The following is a 19,675-nucleotide window of genomic DNA, read 5'->3' on the forward strand; positions in this document are numbered from 1 at the left end:
CAACTATTTAAAGGGGTACTCTGGTGGAACACTTTTTTTTTTTTTTTTTTTTTTAACTGGTGCCAGAAAGTCACACAGATTTGTAAATTACTTCAATTAAAAATCTTGATCCTTCCAGTACTTTAGTGTAAAACTTTAATGCACTGTATTAGGCATGCAGCCATGGCAATACTGGAGCCTATTGAGTGTGCTGCTGATTGGTTTGAGAGTGGAAGGAGGCTCCCTTTTTTTTTTTTTTTTTTTTTTTTTTGGTCACCTTTCAGATGCCATGGTCAATAGACAATGCACTGTAAGGCATAAAATATGCTACAATCGGCATTCTGATTCCAGCAACTGTGGCAGGAACTAAGCGGGAGATTTATCAATATGCATCTGTGTGCAACCACCTCACAGCTTTTTTTTTTTTTTTTTTTTATGTACCTTTTTAAAAGACTGTTAATCTCTACCACTGCCTAGTCAAGAATGAAGCACTGCATGCCAGTCACTTTTGTCCATTTTTAAATTGCGCAAATACTAGTTGCACCAAATTTCAGCCTATAAAAATCCCCCCCCCCCCCCAAAGTTCTGCCTTTAAAACTACAGTTCTGCTTGTCTCATAAGTACAGTGGCTAAAGGCATAACTGCTTCGATGTACAGGTTGTAAGGGGGTTAAAGCAAAGAATATGTAGTTGAGACTGCAGCTCTTTAAATAATAAAAATAGATAAGATTATCGTCAAATACTACAGTGACTATACAATATCAAATACAGTCTAAGGTATTGAAAGAGCTTTCTTTATCAGTCATCAAGTCATACAATAAATTACAATCACACAAAGCATGACAGTACAATATACAGCACAGGTCCCCTAAGCTATACACCGTACCACATGCTACACGAACACTCCGCTCCATTACTTAATATTGAATAAACAAAGTCGAAAAACACATTAGTCTGGGATCAGGGTGGGGCGTGGGATCTATGGGGGTAGGGAGGGGCAGATCACAGGCCAAAACTACTGGGCAAACGTATGAGGTAGGGGAAGCAGAGTCCGCTTCATCAACGTCTGGACTGACCAAAATAGAATAGTCTAAGCTGGTGGAGGACCAGCCTGCGGCTGTCCTGGATGGACGTGTCCTCCCTGTTTTAGAGGTGGTTCCTGGCCAGCCATATAGTCCTTAAAACAGTTCATAAGGTGCCAGGCCTCCTGGATGGCCTCCATGTTGTGAACCCCAGGAAAAGTCTGTACAGCACTAAATGCTAATGTGATGCACCAGTATGGGATTTAGTCCCATACAGTACTTAGGCCCTGTCAGATTGAGTCCCTCTGTGCCCTAGGGGCTCTCCTGCAGCGTCTTCCCCCATGCCTAACTAGGACTAGCAGAGTTACCTTTTGGGTGGTTACACCCTTGCATCACAAACATTTAGTGGATAATACCATCTGCCCCATATACTTCACCTTCACACACTGTGGTGCACCACAGTACAATAGGTTGTTCCTGGGTACCGAGCCTCTAAGTTCAAGTTCCAGGGAGTTCAATAGGCCCTGCGCAAAGGGGCACTGCCAAGACATTCATAGATGTTTCCTCCACAAAGGGGCACCTGTGGCAGTACCTGGGTTTGCACAGCATATGACCAGAATCCCCCCTGAATGGCCATCCACAATATTTAGTCTTAAAGGGAAACTGATAGTCTGTTCATCTGCACTAAACCTAATACACGGGGTTATGGTGCAGACTAACAGGGTAGGAGTTGAACTAATTGTCAGAATTAATGCAAGTGACCAAAGATGCAGTCATCCCCGTCTTGCTTTATTGCAAAGCTTGGTGGCTGGTCGTGTCTCCTGTATGCAGCACAATGCCCACCCATAGTTTGAATATTCATGAATATGCATTAGGAGAGCACTCACATGACTGCACCCTCTCACATCATAAGGATGCGAGTACATAATCATGAATATTGAAATAATGGGCGGTCATTGCGCAGCATACAGGAGGAGGCTGGGAAGTGTGACCAGCCTCTGTTGTGCAGCAATCCAGCTCTGCAATACAGTAAAAGTGAAAGACAGATTGCAGAAACATGAACCTGTGGAAGATGTATAGAACTTCCTGTTGCAGACATCAGCCAAGATTAAAGGGGTACTCCAGTAGAAATGAACTGGTGGCAGAAAGTTAAACAGATTTGTAAATTGCTTCCATATAAAAAGCTCAATCCTTCCAGTACTTATCAGCTAGTGTATGCTCCACAGGAAGTTATTTTTGCTTTGAATTTCCTTTGTCTTACCACAGTGCTCTCTGCTGACACATCTGTCCATGTCAGGAACTGTCCAGAGTAGGAGCAAATCCCCATAGCAAACCTATCCTGCTCTGGACAGAGGTATCAGCAGAGAGCACTGTGGTCAGACAGAAAATGTGACATGTCTACCCCTTAACCATTTGGGCAAAGGTCTGTTCTTTATACACTTAAATTTCAGGGATAGGATTCAAAGAGCACATGCTAAAGTCCAGTAAGTGAGGGTGGTCTATCACTCCTGGGCTCTACCTGGTAAGGCAGGAGAGAGCACAGAGGAGTGCTAGCCCACCCTCAATTACTGGATTTTATCCATGCCTGTGCTTCAGCTTGGACAGCCATGGTTTTAGAAGTCATGATATTCCATAAAAAAAAATATGTATGTATATGTGTATATATGTATATATATTGAGAATTTTATTAGACAGGCTAATGTACAACATATCTAATAAGATGTACAACATAAAAACGTTTCCATCTGACTATGCCTATTTAATTGCTCTTGTACTACAAGTGTATCTTAAGAATTGCTTGCTAAAGCATTCCAAAAGGTTCTTATTTTTTTAGTAGTGGTTAGTGGGAAGAAATTTTGTAATATAGCATTGCACCACTCCTGCCATGTTGTACTACAATCCTTGGCATAGTATGGCACTTGGCTTGATATGGCACGTCATTATGCATTTGCAACCCTACTTCTGGTGTTAAGAGATATGTGGTTGCAGACTGACACCGAACAAATGGACAACACCATGGCAAAAAAAATGCAGCTTTTAGCCCTTACTAAATCTTTCCCAATGTTTTACCCTTAAGCATATTCCCCAAGAACTTCACAATGTGTTAGTTTGACTGGGCTTTAATCCAATATACTAGAATAAATGTAGCTAACTTTATTTTTATTTTTTTTCTCAAAGGAGACAAATAAGGACGCAAAGAATGTGTGTACTGAAGGTTCAAAGGTAAGCCGCTGGAATAAAAAATCTGCTATATTTAGCTTTGCCCTCACATCATGTTTGTGGTGTGTACTTTACAACTGACAGACCATTTGCAAACTTCTCCCCTGTTTCATGAATAAATGATCTAGGACAGGGTCATAATCTCATATTTGCCTTATCTTATGTGATACTAAGTAAGAAAAGTACGGCTGCGTGAGACTAAGTTTTTAGCTGGAAACTTTAAAACGGTTCACCCAGACTAAACCCAATACATGGAGTATAGTGTGGCTGAGTAAAATGATATATTTACAAAAAATTTTCAGGGACTGTTATGCCAACATGACCCTCTGTGCCATGGAGACAGAAGTCGGCTTTCTGAGCTTCTCTTCCTCCTTGCTTCCGTGTGCCCACTCATCTTCTGCATATGCATAGATCTTCACTCACATCCTAATCATGTGAGCCTGTGCCCATATGACTGCTCTGTTAGAATAGCAGAGCGTAGGCTCAGCTTCCTTCTCATCGCTCATCAGATCCTAGTCAGAGGAGGCTCTAGACTTCTTGAGAAGATAGGTGAAACTCTATCATGAGGCCCTGCCCCTCCCCTGTGAATATAACAGCACCATATAGTGAGTGGATACTACCACACTGATACTGAATAAAACCACTACAGAGACAAATAACACTACTTTACAAGGTTCAAATAATACTGCCACACCATGACTACACATTACTACTATATAGTGAGTGACTGGATAATATTTAGATAGGAATAGCAGTCCCCTTTAGTGACCGTCTTTAGGTAGCTGCAGTGGAGGCCCCCAATGTCAGGGAAAAAAAAATACTTTCCCGTTGGCTCCCACTAAGCGTGTTCTCCTGTGTTTTTTTTTTTTTTTTTTTTTTGTTCTCCTCTGGTCTGTGCTCCGGGGCATGATGAGCTCACTCATGCGCCAGAGCGCATAAGGAAAGAAGCTCCAAGCCTTTTAGGGTTGCTTGCATAATGCAGGTGGCCGCAAGAGTAACTGACAGGGCGAGGAGCCAATGGCTCTTCACTCCCTCAGTCTAGTGACGCCATTAACTATAGGAGTGTCTGTAGGATGTGCTTATAGTTAAATGCCAAAAAGACACACCATAACAGAATAACCACTGGAGGAATGTACACATCTCACCTGTACAGTATTGCTATAGTAGCCTCCTGCAAGTAAACTAGGCAAATAGATAATGAACTCTCGATTTACCTATAGATACCAGAAATAAAGTCGCTTATAAATGTATTAAAAAGGTAAATGTTTGTTTCATCAATTAATAGAAGAATAAACATAAATCGCAATAAGGGTGACATTCTGGAACTTGCATAATCGTCTAACGCCTGAATGTATGGTATAATGGCAGTCACAGGTAAATACTAATAGTGCAAAAACAGTGTTTACCTATTGGTGTTCTGATGCAATAAATACATCACACAGCAATCGCTGTTACAAAAGTGCAAAGTGTCTTAACTACTGCCAGTCGGTTACCATGAGACATACATACACATCTTGACTCCCGGACAAAGGCTGAAATGCCAAAAGGCACATCGGAGTGGCACAATCTTGGTCGCTGCGCTAACTATATCTGCACTTGCTGGTCAGTATGGTTATGTTAATATCTATATACATGTCTCATGGTAATCTACTGGCAGTGATTAAGACACTTAGCATTGCTGTGTGATGTACTGTATTATTTAGGGATTACCTATTAGTGTTCTGATGCACTGTTTTTACAATATTAGTATTTAACTGTAACTGCCATTTGACATTATACCATATATTCAGTCGTTAGTCGATTATGCAGGTTCCAGATATGCCGCCCTTATTGTGATGTATGGATTTCTTTTATGAAATAAACATTTACCTTAATAAATTCATTACCTTAATACATTGTTTACAAGTGACTCCGTTTCTTCTTTGCTATTAATAGTTAAATGTATCCAGGGCCAGCCGACACCTGGAGTGGAAATCTGTACACTGTACGCATGGCCACTCATTTGGGGGGCGAAATTGGTGGCTGTAAGGGCCCTTGCCTAACTCTAATAGGAGAGCAGCCTCTGGTCTTAGTCGCATGAAGCCTATGCTTATGTGACTGCTCCTATTAGAGAGCTTTTTGCACATGCAGAAGATAAGGGGCATATGGGAGGAAGGAAACCGGGAAGCTCAGAAAGCAGACTCCTGTCTCCATTGTGCAAAGGGACATATTGGCATTCTAGCAATGGAGCCTGTAACTCAGGAATGGCTGGATTGATTTGTCAGTTATACATTTTACTAATTTTCACCCGCACTATAACCTAGTGTATTGGGTTTAGTGCGTGTAAACCGGATGTCGATTTCCCTTTAATTATCATAGTCTGCTAACGTAGGCTTAATATGGATTCTAACTTATTTAAATTTTTTTTTTTTTTTCTTCCACCAAACATGTAACAAGGAAATGGATGGAAGCACTAAGAAATCATCTGTCATGGACCAAAAGGTGAGATCAGTTGAGGTGTAATTCTTACAGTAATTACTAATGGTTCATTTGTGGTGGTCATCATATGACCAATGTTTTCAATCTTTTGTAGCATGAATACAAAGAATTATGCTAATGTTAACTCTGAACAATTCCCTAGGATAATCATAGTTGGAGGCTCCTATGTAACTGCACAGGTTTCCTGTATTGTGTACCCATTGCCCATACTGACTTCTACTGCCAAGTCTTACATTTTGTCTCGTGTAGGTAGAGAGTCCTGTACCAGCTCAGAAATCTGGTTACCTAAAGTCACTACTCTTAAGGATTTCTCGTATATGGCCTCTCAAATATGTGGTAAGGAAACCAGCTTTAAAGTTTACCTTTTTGCAGGGGCTATTAAAGATTCAAAAGCCATAGCTGTGTTCTTCTAAAAACAGTACAATGCCTGACCTCTGCATGTCTGATATTACAACTAGGCTCAATTCTCCTCAATAGAATGAAGCTGCAATACCAAGTACAAAAGTGCTGTTTCTAGAATATAGCAGATATATATATATATATATATATATATATATATATATATATATATATATATATATATATATATATATATATATATATATATATATATATATATATATATATATATTTTTTTTAATCCAGGATAACCACTTCTATGTAGATGTTATATGTAACGAGCTGTACATTGTAGACATCCAGATTGCTATATTACACTCAAAGGTGCCATGACATGAGTTGTTGAGCGTTTATTGATCTCTGTACCTGGCACCTGTCAGTTGCCTTCTGTGTGGCATGGAGAAAACTGTTTAACGATTTAAGGGTCTATTCACATGTATAGTATTCTACACAGATTTGATGCACAGGATTTTCTGCTGCAGATTTCAATGTTAAGTCAATGACTGAACACAGCTACAAATCCTGCACATCAAATCTCTGCAGAATACTGTACGTGTGAATAGACCTTAAATGCTGCTGTCAAGACCAAAATGACTGCAATACACATGGCACACTTGTCATGTTACTGTAGATATATACATTTTTCTGTTCATACTTCTGCATCTTTTTGGGTTACTCAAGCTATTAAAAAAACATTCCTTTTATGCGGACAGCTTTCTTGATGGAGCCATTTATCATTTAGAGTGCCTTACAGCAAGCCACATGGGCATCAATAGACTGAAGTTGCCTCATTCATGTGACTGGGAAATGTTTATGGCATGCACTGTGACCTTTTTGAAGAGGTCATTCCCACGGGAGGCTGATCAGTGAGCAGCAGCTATTTCTGTTATCTATATACTGGTGTCACCTTTCATAGTACTCCTGTAAAGATTTTCCGTGTCCTTATCAGAACAGAAAATTGCAGATGTACAATTTGGGGGGGAAAATCACAAACTTAAAATGTTTAACATACATCACAACAAGTGTACAAGCACAATCTGTTAGGAATTATACATTGTATCAAAATGGAATGCTTGACTAATGGATAATTTGATTGGGAATCAGGCACCCAAATTTAGGACATTTAAAGCATGACCTCATCTGGCTCTTTGTGTTTTTTTTTTTTTCAGCAGAGCCTCCTCACTTTCGGCTTCCAGTGAAGCGAAAGTGTATAAAAGAATAAATGTATTAAAATGGTGGTAATGAGAGAGAGAGAGAGAGAGAGAGCGCCACACAGGTATACAGTACATGATCAAAAAAAGGGGTAAAGGGGACAGAATGGTTAAAGACCATGGGGGGAAAAAAATCCTTTCTGATGTACAAATCAGAAAAAAAAATGTTGCAGAAAACTGCTTCCTGGGTGTACAAAGTTGTTTGATCACCCACCAGGGTCAATGGTTACAAAAATTGGTAACTTAAAAATGAACAATTGTCATTAACAAATAGAAACATAGCTGCACATCCACCATTTGTATTTTGATCTTGTTGCTTCTCAGCATTAAAAAAAAAACAGGTTTAGTATAGATCAAATTACAAACGCTGGATTTGTGGCACGGTTTTTTTCTTACAATTTTCATTAAGACACAAACATAAAATCAATAAGTTTCATGTTGTGCAAAATATGTGAATATAAAACTTTGATATATGGATGGAGACGACGACTGTGTCAAAATGTTAATGTTGTCACCCCCAATTTGTTATGCCCACTAGATGGCACTCATAATTAATGTAATGGGATCATTGGTTATAGTAAAGAGAGTCTAAGGAAGTGAGAAATGAATTCTTTAGTTTATGCAGTGTATATATAACATGATCTACTGCAGTCCTTAACAGTTATAAACCTTTGTTATGGCTTATTACAGCTACACCATAAAATCTTAGTTAACCCAGACCATAAATGCTGAAGAGTTGAAATCGTAACACTAATGTGATTATTTTTATAGGCCCAGTTGTTATGGAATTGGTAACAAATGTGTATGTATGTGTTTTTGTCTTGTTAGTTCAAGATGCTTAAAAAGATTGCAGTGTTTGCTGGCCTTTCAGAAGAAGTGGAAAATGTGGGTAGTGCTGATCCGCTGACGCCAAACAAACGCAGATTTTTGAGTGGTAAGAAGAGGATTGGTCGCTTGGCTAGGCTTATTCTTCTGGTGACCCCCTACAGAATACAGTATGCATTGGGCTATCGCACTGGAGAAGGCATAGGGAAGACCTCTGCTGACGGTAATTGACAGATTATAAACGTGTCTTGAAATGAGAATATTCATATGTAAGGGCGGGTTCACACCACATGTTCAGTGTACAGCTGCCAGATCGGGTTGTGGAGCAAAAACTGGGTGCTCCCGTATCCAAGCCGGGCCTGGCCCATATCTAATGCATTTCAATGAGCCAACCGGAGTCAAACGGTGAGTCCAGTCGGCACATTTTTGCCCCGTATCCGGTTTTGACTGGACCTAAAACCATGGTATAACATTGAAATGTATTGGATACGGGCCAGGTCCGTCTGTGATACGGGAGCACCCGGTTTTCGCTCCCCCAAACCGATCCGGCAGCCGTACACTGGAAACGTGGTGTGAAGCCACCCTAAAGCATGTGTGCTGCTTGCAGACATCAGGAAGTCTCCTCTGAAGCCTAGTGGAAAAGGCAGCAAAAGGAAACAGGATGACTTGGATATAGAAGAGCAGCACAGCTGGGTAGCCTTCATGGCTGAAGATTTCCCTGAGGAAGACCAAGAAGATGACCCTACGTATGAGGTATAAGACCGAACCAGCTACAATGGGAGAGATTTATCAAAACCTGTTCAGAGGAAAAGTGGACTGGCTGCCCATAGCAACGAGACAAAAAATAAACTGGTTGCTATGGGCAACTGGTCCACTTCTGCACAGATCTGATAACTTTCCTCAATGTGTTAAATGAGAATGGGATCAGTAAAACATGGCACAAGAACTTATTCTTTAGGTGTGCATCTGAAAATTACTTAAAAGGTTATTCCTCGAATCAACATGACCCCCCCCCCCTCCGCAAAATGGGGCATGTGAGAGACCACTAGGGTCTGCATTGCAGGGAGTGCCAGCGATCAGAATAGTACACAGCCTAATGCAGAGGTCTGTCAATCACGGAATGTCTGCAGTAATCAGGATTTTTTTACATAGTTGTGGTGTTTGAGGTTGAGAGTCCATAAAGTTCAACATAAAGCCATACTGTATTGATCCAGAGGAAGGCAAAAACCCCATGAGGCTGATGCCAATTGCCCCATGAGAGGAAAAAATTCCTTCCCGACTCCAATATAGCAATAAGAATAAATCCCTGGATCAATGTTCTATCCACATAAATCTAGTATCCATAACAGTAATTTTTCTGGAAAAACATCCAGGCTACCCTTGAACTTGTTTGAGTCGGACATCATGCCTCTCGATACATCCCATGACTCTTAGCCTTGGCAGCCGCTGCCTGGCACTGGTCACTAAAGAAGTTTACTGTCCACAAATGCCCCAAATCCTTTTCGGTAGAAGTTTTAACTTGTTTCACACAATTGTACATGGTTTTTACGGCCCAAGTGCATGACCTTACATTTATCCTCATTAAACTTCATTTACCATGTCTGCCCAAGCCTGCAGCTTCCCCAGATCCCTCTGTAATATCATCCTCTATGGTAATGACCTTACTCAGTTTGGTGTCATCTGCAAATATAAAAAATTCTACTCTGTAATCCCTCTACAAGGTAATAAAATATATATTGAAAAGTGGACCCAGTACTGACCCTTGTGATACCCCACTAGTAACTGTCACCCAACCAGAGTAAGTTCCATTGATGCTTACCTCTGCTTCAGGTCACCAAAGCAGTTGCTAACCCATTTGCATATGTCCTTCCCCAGTCCAAGCATCCTCATTTTTATGTACTAACCTTTTTGTGTGGTGCAGTATCAAACGCCTTAGAAAAGTCCAGATATATAACGTCCACAGCAGAGGCCGCTCTAGACTTTTTGAGGCCTTAGGCAAAAATGAATCTGAGGCCCCCCAAGCGCGATGAAGAAAAAGCAGGAGATATTAAAATTGTATAAATTGCATATTAAGGCAAACTTTAATAAATCATAACCTCCCTATTCACAGCTCTTGATCTTATTTTTCTAATGAAATTATTCTACAAAATATCTATGCACAAACATTGGGTATAGACAGGGCCAGATTAAGGCTGCCTTGAAGACAGAGCACTTCATTATGTTGGGGTCCCCCCCCCCACAGACATGCAGCCTTCAGCCATCCAGTGTATGGCTGGAGGCTGTATGTCTGTTTACTGCCCCACTTCAGTGTTCCGACCACCACTGCTCCGGTCTGGGGACGGGGGGTCACAATCTACTGCTAGCAGTAGGTCCGAGGAGCGGAGGTCGGAACACTGAAGATGACGTGCCGCTGGTAACTTATCATGCACACACATGTCCTCCTTGATGCTCCGCCCTGCTTTTTTCCTGCGGGCGCACGCACGGGACGTCAGTGACGTCCCTGCGTGGGCTACCTCCAGGCAGCCCCTGCGTTAAAGTTAACGCGGGGGCCGCCTCAGAGGTAACCGCCGGGACACCCTTGTGTCCTGAAAAGATTTTTTGTTACAAAGGGATGTCCAGAGTGACGGGGGGGTGCCCTGCAGGCACTCCATGAGCACTAATGATTCGGCCCTGGGTATAGAGAAGTGTCTTGTTGGTGTCTCCTAAAACTGAAATGAAGTTGTCAACAGGGTATTTAAAGAACACTAGAATCAGGAACACAAATGTATATTCTACTATTTAACACCCCACATCCCCTTTAAATTTAGAAAAAAGGTACCTTACCCCCCCCCCCTGTGCAAATCAGCTCAAATGTATATGGCGCTTTCACTCCTGAGCCCTGTTGTGCATCTGCAGAGCATTTTACGTCCACATATGGGGTATTTCCATACTCAGGAGAAATTGTTAAAAATTTTGGGGTCTTTTTCCCTTTTACCTTTTTGTGAAAATAAAAAGTGCGGGGCAACACCAGCAATTTACTGGAAAAAAAAAAAAAAAAAAAAAAAAATATATATATATGCCCCCCCCCCCCCAAAAAAAATTTGTTAGGCAATTTCTCCCGATTACAGAAATGCCCCATATGTGGTCCTGAACAGTTGCCTTGAAATACAACAGGGCTCCGAAGTGAGAGAGCGCCATGCGCATTTGAGGCCTAAATTAGGGATTTGCATAGGGATGGACATTGGGAATCACTGGCATGGAATACCCCTAACAGGGTGCCTCCAGCTGTTGCAAAACTCCCAGCCTGCCAGGATAGTCAATGGCTGTCTGGCAATACTGGGAGTTGTTGTGTTGCAACAACTGGAGGCTCCATTTTGGAAACGGTGCCATACCTGATCATTTTTATTGGGGAGGGGGGGACTGTGTAGGGGTATGTGTATGTAGTTTGTTTTTTTATTTTTGTGTAGTTTTTAGGGTACATTCACATGGGCAGGTTTACAGCCAGTTTCCCGCTGGGAGTTTGAGCTGTAGCGGAATATTTGCTGCATCTCAAACTTGCAGCTTGAGACTCGCTGTGAACCCGCCCATGTGAATGTACCCTGTGCAAACCTGTTGCAAAACTACAATTCCCAGCATGCCCTTTGGCTGTCCGTGCATGCTGGGAGTTGTAGCTTTGCAACATCTGGAGGGCCGCAGTTTGGGGACCACTGCAGTGGTCTTCAATCTGTGCTATTGCAGATGTTGCTAAACTACAACTCCCAGCATTCCTGGACTCTTAGCATGCTGGGAGTTGTAGTTTTGTAACATCTGGAGGGATAGTTTGGATACCACTACTTAGCGGTCTCTCCTGTTCTCCTCCAGTTGTTGCAAAACTCCCAGCATGCCCTTCGGCTGTCTGGGCAGGCTAGTAGTTATAGTTTTGTAACAACTGGAGGCACACTGGTTGGGAAACATTGTTTCCTAACGCAGTGTTTCCCAATCTGTGTGCCTCCAGCTGTTGCAAAACTTCAACTCCAAGCATGCCCAGACATGCTTGGAGTTGTAGTTCGTCAACATCTGAAGGGCCAGATGTTGCAAAACTACAAATCCCAACATGCCAAGAGCTGTAGTTCTTTAACATCTGGAAGAGCACAGATTGGAGACCACTGCACAGAAGTTGCAAAACTACAACTCCCAGCATGCCCAGACAGTCAAAGGCTGTTTGGGCCTGCTGGGAGTTGGTTTTGAAACTCCTAGAAGCGGCAGTGAATATCACTTTACAGCAATCACTTCACTGCTGCTTCCACTTGCCTGCCGCCGCTGTCTTCTAGACTTGCCTGCCGCTGGTCCTTACTGCCCTGCCGGTCCCTCCGCAGTTATGTGCTGCGGCCCCCTGCAGCTCCCAGGATCCTCTTCCCCCCCCCCCCCCCCCAAGCTCTGCCCAACTTCTAGGGGCGAGCAGGGGGATCTGAACTTTAACCACCCCAGTCAGCGATCACTGTGATTGGCCCACAGGGACCAATCACAGTGATCGCTGACCAGGACCATCCACTGATGGTCCTGGGGGCTTGCCGAAGTTGTCCCCCGCTGGTAACAGCGGGACTTCTGGCAGTTAACCCGTGTAATGCCGCGCGTCGCCGGGTTAACTTCATGACATATAAATGTCATGATGTGAGAACTACATGCACATCACATTTATGTCATTAGGTGGGAACAGGCTAATTACACGATTTAGGCTGCCACGAGGCCCCTTTTTAGTGCCAGGCCTTAGGAGGCCGCCTAATTAGAGAGCCGCCTCTGATCCACAGCTTCACCCCAGACCAATCTATAACCCCTCCTCATAGAAGCTGATGAGTCTATCCGGACCGATCCAGCATAAACCCATGTTAAACCCCTTAAGGACCGGGGCATTTTTTTTTTTTTTTTCAATTTTCCACCTACAGACCCATATGAGGGCTTGTTTATAATTATATGAAAGTAAAAATTGTTGACACAACAATCATTTTACCACAATCTATGGCGAAACAAAAAAAATATCTGGGGCAAAATTGAAGAACCACCATTTTGTAACTTTTGTGGGCTTCCGATTCTACACAGTACACTTTACGGTTAAAAATGTCACTTTATATAAATTTGGTATCCTTGTAGCCGTATGGACCTACAGAATAAAGGTTTTATCTTACTACTAAAAATGTCTAACTACAGTGGTCCCTCAAGTTACAACATTAATTGGTTCCAGGATGTCCATTGTATGAGACCATAACTCTATGGAAATCTGGTAATTGGTTCTAGTATAGATAAAGCAAGTCCTTACATAGAAGAGCTGCTGGGAGTTGTAAATCCCTATGTACAGTATACGCAATGTCCCAAATAAAATGGAACTGCCCTTACTTGGTGTCCAAAGGAGCATCTAACTGTGGCATAGGTTAATGGTACATAACATGTAATACTTCCCTGTACTGTAGGGAGGCACTACCAGAAAGGAATTGAGTGCATACGCTTCAGTAATACAGGTGTTTTACCAGTAAATGCCCATTAAGATCTGGTCAGATCTTCCAGCCATGGACATATTTCACAGATCTGGACTGTCCATAGCATTTTATGTTGAGGGATGTGCCTCACTTTGTGTCTTGGTCTGTAGTTTTTATTGGTTAATTTTTTTTTTTTTTTTTTTTTTTTTTTTTAAATGGGACTTTATGATTTTAACACTTACACTTTTAGGAGAAATCATTAAATCCCTCATACAGATCAATGTAGTTCCATAGAACTACATTGATCTGTGTGCTCTGCACTTGATAAAGCCTGGTCCACCCAAGTTTTATCAATCTCAGAGCCACAGCCAGCAAGGAAGCAGAGGTAAGCACTCGGTTACCTCCGGTGGATTGCCCAGTGGACCACCAGGGATTGGTTTAAAGGTCCCTTTTTAAGACGCTGCTTTGATAGCAGCAATCTAAAGGGTTAATAGCCGGCCGCATGTCAGCTATTAACGGTGGCCTCCAGTCATAGCTTGCATCTAGCCATTTCTCACTGAGTTCCTCAATCTTATTGAGGCTTCTGGCATTAGAAAACAGAACAGTCATAAGTGATAAGAGGAAAGGAAATCTTACACATTTACTAAAATGTTTTAACACCTCCCTCACTCCACCCCTAGTGGTGTTACCTATCCCCAGCTCTCTAAACTGGGTGACAATGTAGATAAACAGTCCACCACCCTTCTGGCAATCTTCTCGCCAAGCACAGCTGCACACTCCCCATTGAGGTGCAGCCTGTCCCTATGGTAGTCTCCACCAACCCAAATCCCTCCTTCCTACACCAGCTTCAGAGACGCTTTTATATGAATAAAACTTGCGTATGTCTTTAATCAGTCTACGTGAAGTACATATGCTGGTGATAAACATTCTGAGCACAAGCTTAACGCTAACCTTTCTAATTTCAGCCCAGTAATACGGAGTCTGACTCTGAAGAAAATAAGTCTGATAATGACACTGAAAGTGACCTGGAAGTAGAAGAGGAAGAAGATGGCAATGTGAGGCTAAAAGAGACTATAAGGGTAAAGGAGGCTCTCCACTGATCTTTACATTGACTTAAATGTGCACACATGTCTGTGTGAGTGACATAGGAATTATTTTTTTTGTTTACACCTTGAATGACCACTAGAACAATCCAGGAGAAGTGCACAAATGTGAAATTCTCTCCCGGCTGTGTTATGTGACAGTCTCCTAGTGAAGCCTCACGTTATAGGACAGTCCCGCTCACCTACACAGAGCAGGGAGGGAAGCTCATGGCAGCATGCTTTACATGCTCAAAACTCTTTCAGCATGTGTGTAATTATATTATAACTTGTCATTTTTATGTCCCAGCCATGTTTGCGTTAGATTCTTCCTACACTGCAAACGCATAGTGACTGCCTAATGGACTTCACATGCACATGTACATTGTGGTTAGTCTGACCTGTCACTTGACTGAAAATCACTGAGTCTGGTGCTACAAAAGTGGGTGAAAAAAATGTAATTCTTTATGTACCACACTGCACAGGGGGAAACTCAAGGCAGTGAAAAACAACAAAATGCATCAGAAAGCAAAGAGTCAAGCAAAGATGGTGAAGACTCAGAACAGAAGAATCCTGCCCCCACAGGTTAGAATTTGCATTTTAAAGCTTGATATCCAAGTTTGACCATGTATTGCCAGACAGAGCTCTTGTTGAAATGAAGTGCACACTTGCCCCATGGAGTAGTCTGGGTTTCCTAATTCAATATTTGTGTAGATTTGTTTGTTCACTTAGAATAGTATGAAGAGAACTTTTTTAAATCTGTTAAAAGCTTTTTTTTTTTTTTTTGTCGCATACTCTTTTCTATTGTGCATACAAATAATTCCACTTGTTTGTTCCACACAACAGATTGATCTCCTCCTTGGACATGAAGTAGCCACGTCTTTTGGATTCAGTACTCTACCTCAAAACCTGCCTGTTCAGAATGACTGTAACCCTACATTAATTTTCATAATGTTAATAAAATATTTTTCAATGAGCCTGGCTTTTTTTTTTTTTTTTTTTCCCCCTCTTCCTTCTTGGAGTGTATTGTAGACTCTTGGTGGTGGTGGTGGTGGTGGGTTGCTGGTAGTAAGTCCAAGGTAAAGGGGGTTGCTGGTCACAATGGGCCAGGATAACTCTTCAAATGTCAGGTTGTAGTCACTTGTAACTTGCTTGGAACAATTGCAGGATAGTAATTGGTACAGAACAAATGCTTTCCAACCGATGTGCCATTGTAGCCACGGAGGAGACTATAAACCACAGTTGCATTAAAAGGATGGATACCCCATCCAGGAACAGAAAAAACAGCAAATATCTCTCAAAGTCCTGAGGATCTTCACACCTTTCTTGGTGGATGCTATGGGGCCTTTCAGATACTTCTATTGACCCCAAAGCTGGACTTAGACTGGACTGACTACCTGGTTGGCAGAATCCATGGGAAGTGCGGTTGCTCTTAACTCCTTAATGACGCAGGGTATTTTCAGTCTTTTGCATTTTAATTTTTTTTCCTCATCACCTTCTAAAAATCATGCTTTCAGTTTTGCACCTAAACATCCATATTATGGCTTATTTTTTTTGCATCACCAATTCTACTTTGCAGTGACATTAGTCTTTTTACTCAAAAATCCACGGCAAAATGGAAAAAATCATTGTGCGACAAAATTGAAGAGAAAATGCAATTTTTGTAACTTTTGGGGGCTTCTGTTTCTACGCAGTGCATTTTCCAGTAAAAATGATGCCTTTTCTTTTATTCTGTAGATTCATAAGATTAAAATGATGCCCTACTTATATAGGTTTGGTTTTGTTGTACTTCTGGGGAAAAAATCATAACTACATGCAGGAAAATGTATACTCTTAAAAATGTCCTCCTGACCCCTAACTTATCTTTCCGCATATGGGGTTGTATGAGGGCTTTTTAAAAAAAAAAAAAATTTTGCGCAGTGATCTCACATTTTTATCGGTATCATTGTTTTGATTGGACTTCGTGTTTGTTTCACTTTATACCATAAAAAAAAACAAGAAACGTGGTCTCAAATGGCTGGAGGTGCTCAACCACAAATGCGGTTGTGCATTTATACTGGGGGAGCAGATCCTGCCCTTGTAGTCCGTTGCTAAGGGCGATCCCCAGCATAAAAATGCATACAATGGAGGATGACTGCAGCGGACTACAAGTGCCACAATAGAATCCTACACCAGATAAACGGTGTGGATGTGTAACAATTAGAATACAAATAAATTCCAAAGTCCAAGTCTTTTTGGTCACTTTATACCATAAAATACAGGAATATGGGTGCACTACTGTGGTAGATGTATACAATGACATTGGCTATCCCTCAACACTGATGTTAGAATTGAGACATTCGCCAGTGTATCCTTATATGAAGGACACACCAGAGCCCGCACACCAATGCCAAGGTTTCTCAAGATGGTGCGAGACCTACGTAGGTCTCGCACCATCTTGAGAAACCTTGGCGTTGGTGTGCAGGCTCTGGTGTGTCCTTCATATAAGGATACACTCAATTTTAACATCAGTGTTGAGGGATAGCCAATGTCATTGTATACATCTACCACAGTAGTGCACCCATATTCCTGTATTTTATGGTATAAAGTGACCAAAAAGACTTGGACTTTGGAATTTTTTTTTACTTGTATGCCATAGACCGTGCGGTTTAATTAACGATATATTTTTATAGTTCAGACACTTACACGCTTTTTTTAATTTATTTATTTTTTTTATTGGGAAAAGCGGGGTGATTCAAACTTCTATCATGGAACGGGTTAAATGAACTTTACAAGGCTTGTCAGCTCACCCGATCATCCGCACGGCAAGAAGACCTCAAATTCAGGAAGAAAAGTGCAGGACCCAGCAGTATAATAAACATCACCTTTTATTCGTAATTCATATAAAACTTCGACATGGCGTCTCAAAATACAAACGATAAAGCCTTCTGGATAAGCAACATGATGTCTTTCAGGTCATGTGACCGTTCATCAGATGCATGATGGGATTGGGAGGATAGGAAAGATTTAACACTTTATTTAAAATTATTTTTTTTTTTTTTTTTTTTTTTGCAGTGTTATAGCTCCCATAGGGGGCTATAACACTGCACACACTGATCACTGCCTGGCAATAGCCGGGCATTGATCAGTGTTATTGCCGCTCGACTGCAGGGAGCAGTCATTCAGCGATCGGACAGCGAGGAGGCAGGTAGGGAACCTCCAGATGTCCTGCAAGCTGTTCGGGACACTGCAATTTTATCGCGGCAGTCCCGAACAGCTCCACTGAGTTAACCAGCAAACTTTAGTTTCACTTTAAACGTGGCGATTAACTTTGCCGCGTCTGAAAGGTTAATACCAAGCATCACCGGAATCGGTGATGTCCGGTATTAGCCGTGGGTCCTGGCCGTTGATGGCCGCCAGGACTGACGCAATATGACACGGGGTCAGCTTGTCATATAGCGGGAAGGGGTTAAAGGGATGGGATAAGATGTCTGATTGCAGAGGTCCCACTGCTAGGGACCCCCACAACCTCTCCTGCAGCACCCTTGTTCAGCTGAACTGAGCGAAAAACACTCTGTGGATGATCATATCGTGATGTCATGACCCACCCCTTCAATACAAGTCTATGGGAGGGGGGCGTGGTGGCCATCCTGCTCCCTCCCATAGGCTTGCATTGAGGGTGCAGCCCCCCGCAATCAGACGTCTTCTCCCTGGGATATTGCCCAGGGCGATCCTGACATAATTATGTCGGAGATTCTCCGATCTTCCGGGCCAATCGGGTCTCCAGCGACTTTCCTGATCGGCATGACTTGCCTGTGTATACTGACCTGTCAATTATAGCAGCGGTGGGGAATATGAATACCCGTTTCTCCGCTTTGCCTACTAACTGCAGTTAGTCAATGAGCAGAGTGCAGTTTCACCACCCCGATATGCACTCGGAGCTGCTGGGAGTTGCACTGGTCCCAGGATCGTTGGTGAGTGACAGGTTACAGGAGGCAAGGAGAGTTTAGGCAGGGGAAAAAAAAACTTGTCAGTGTTGCCTGGCTGGGCCATGATTTTCCTAATCAGCTTTTTTGGGTGTAGTTTTTTTTTTTCAAAAAGCAAACCCTACACTCTTTAAAAGGTGCAACCCCCCCCCCAAAAAAAAAAAATTAAGAATAATAATTACAATGTCTCAAAAGGTATATTTGGCAGAGGAGGCATGTGCCTTTTATTACCTCACAGAGCCTACTAGTGAGGGAGAAGAGGAAGACCCCTCTTTCCTCCTTTCGTCCAGTGATGATGAGCCCCCTAAAAGGCAGTGCTACAGGGCAATGCCAGTAGAGGCCCCTCTTCCCAGTACCAATTTCCCTGTCCCTCATACTAGTGACCCTGTCCCCCTTATAGATGACTCCATCTGGACCCCAGTTCCAGACCATTATGAGCCACGGATTCCTGGTTGTAGGGTTAACACCACAGGCCCGGGCCCGGGCCGGTGCTGGCCATAGGCAGACACCTAGAGCGCCACTCTGCCTGCTGCAAGAAAGTTAGTAGCCAGCCAGCACCACCGTTGCACCCCCTAACAGCATCCCCCCCCCTACCATAATCTGCATTCTTCAGCCTGCTGGAAGAGCACAGTGGCAGCTCAGAGACAGGCAGGTCTGTCCAGCATCCTGAAATAGCCAGTACCTCCATACATCCGCCCCATGCCACTCCTGAACAATCATGTCTGTCTACTTCAGAGGACTACTGCTTTCATCTGCAACATGCTCCTCAGAGGCAGACAGGAATGATCGCTGATGTCCTCTAACGCAGTCTCTGCCCCTCTGCCACTGCTCGGGCTTTAGAGGACAATGATGGCACTTCTGCCAGTCGATTGGGGGGGGGGGGGGGGTGCTTTTGTGCGGATTCTTACAGCATGTGTATGTGCATGATTATGAATGTTTGTTACAGTGTGTCACCCTAGTAGTAAGGAGATTACATGAGGAGGGGGTTTGTTACAGTGTGTCACCTCAGTAGTAACGTAATTACATACAGAGAAGGTTTGTTACAGTGTGTTACTTAAGTAGTAAGGTT

General features: G+C 42.6%; 1 protein-coding gene across 3 annotated transcripts; it reads left to right on the forward strand.

The window, feature by feature from the left end:
• Positions 1-3,179: 3,179 nt before the first annotated feature.
• On the forward strand, positions 3,180-15,612 carry LOC130305590 (nucleoplasmin-like protein ANO39). 3 transcript variants are annotated; one of them, XM_056552007.1, is made up of 8 exons: positions 3,180-3,223; positions 5,657-5,701; positions 5,948-6,034; positions 8,137-8,356; positions 8,741-8,886; positions 14,528-14,641; positions 15,127-15,226; positions 15,488-15,612. In XM_056552007.1, exons 2-8 carry the CDS (start codon positions 5,660-5,662, stop codon positions 15,490-15,492), a joined length of 714 nt encoding a protein of 237 aa, XP_056407982.1. In that variant the 5' UTR covers positions 3,180-3,223; positions 5,657-5,659; the 3' UTR covers positions 15,493-15,612. The 3 variants fall into 3 exon arrangements, with proteins under 3 accessions (XP_056407982.1, XP_056407983.1, XP_056407984.1); XM_056552008.1 differs by lacking the exons at positions 3,180-3,223; positions 5,657-5,701; positions 5,948-6,034 and adding an exon at positions 7,970-8,063; XM_056552009.1 differs by lacking the exons at positions 3,180-3,223; positions 5,657-5,701; positions 5,948-6,034 and adding an exon at positions 8,029-8,052.
• The last annotated feature ends 4,063 nt before the right edge of the window (positions 15,613-19,675 follow it).

The sequence above is a fragment of the Hyla sarda genome, chromosome 1 (genome assembly GCF_029499605.1).
Source record: "Hyla sarda isolate aHylSar1 chromosome 1, aHylSar1.hap1, whole genome shotgun sequence".
NCBI classification, from domain to species: domain Eukaryota; kingdom Metazoa; phylum Chordata; class Amphibia; order Anura; family Hylidae; genus Hyla; species Hyla sarda.

What these genes read in the sequence shown, in the direction of transcription:
- LOC130305590 (XM_056552007.1), top strand. Translation starts at nt 5,660, where the DNA reads ATGGATGGAAGCACTAAGAAATCATCTGTCATGGACCAAAAG. An exon ending in TATGGCCTCTCAAATATGTG is followed by an intron (nt 6,035 to 8,136) that starts GTAAGGAAACCA and finishes TTGTCTTGTTAG; the next exon opens with TTCAAGATGCTTAAAAAGAT. An exon ending in AGGGAAGACCTCTGCTGACG is followed by an intron (nt 8,357 to 8,740) that starts GTAATTGACAGA and finishes TGCTGCTTGCAG; the next exon opens with ACATCAGGAAGTCTCCTCTG.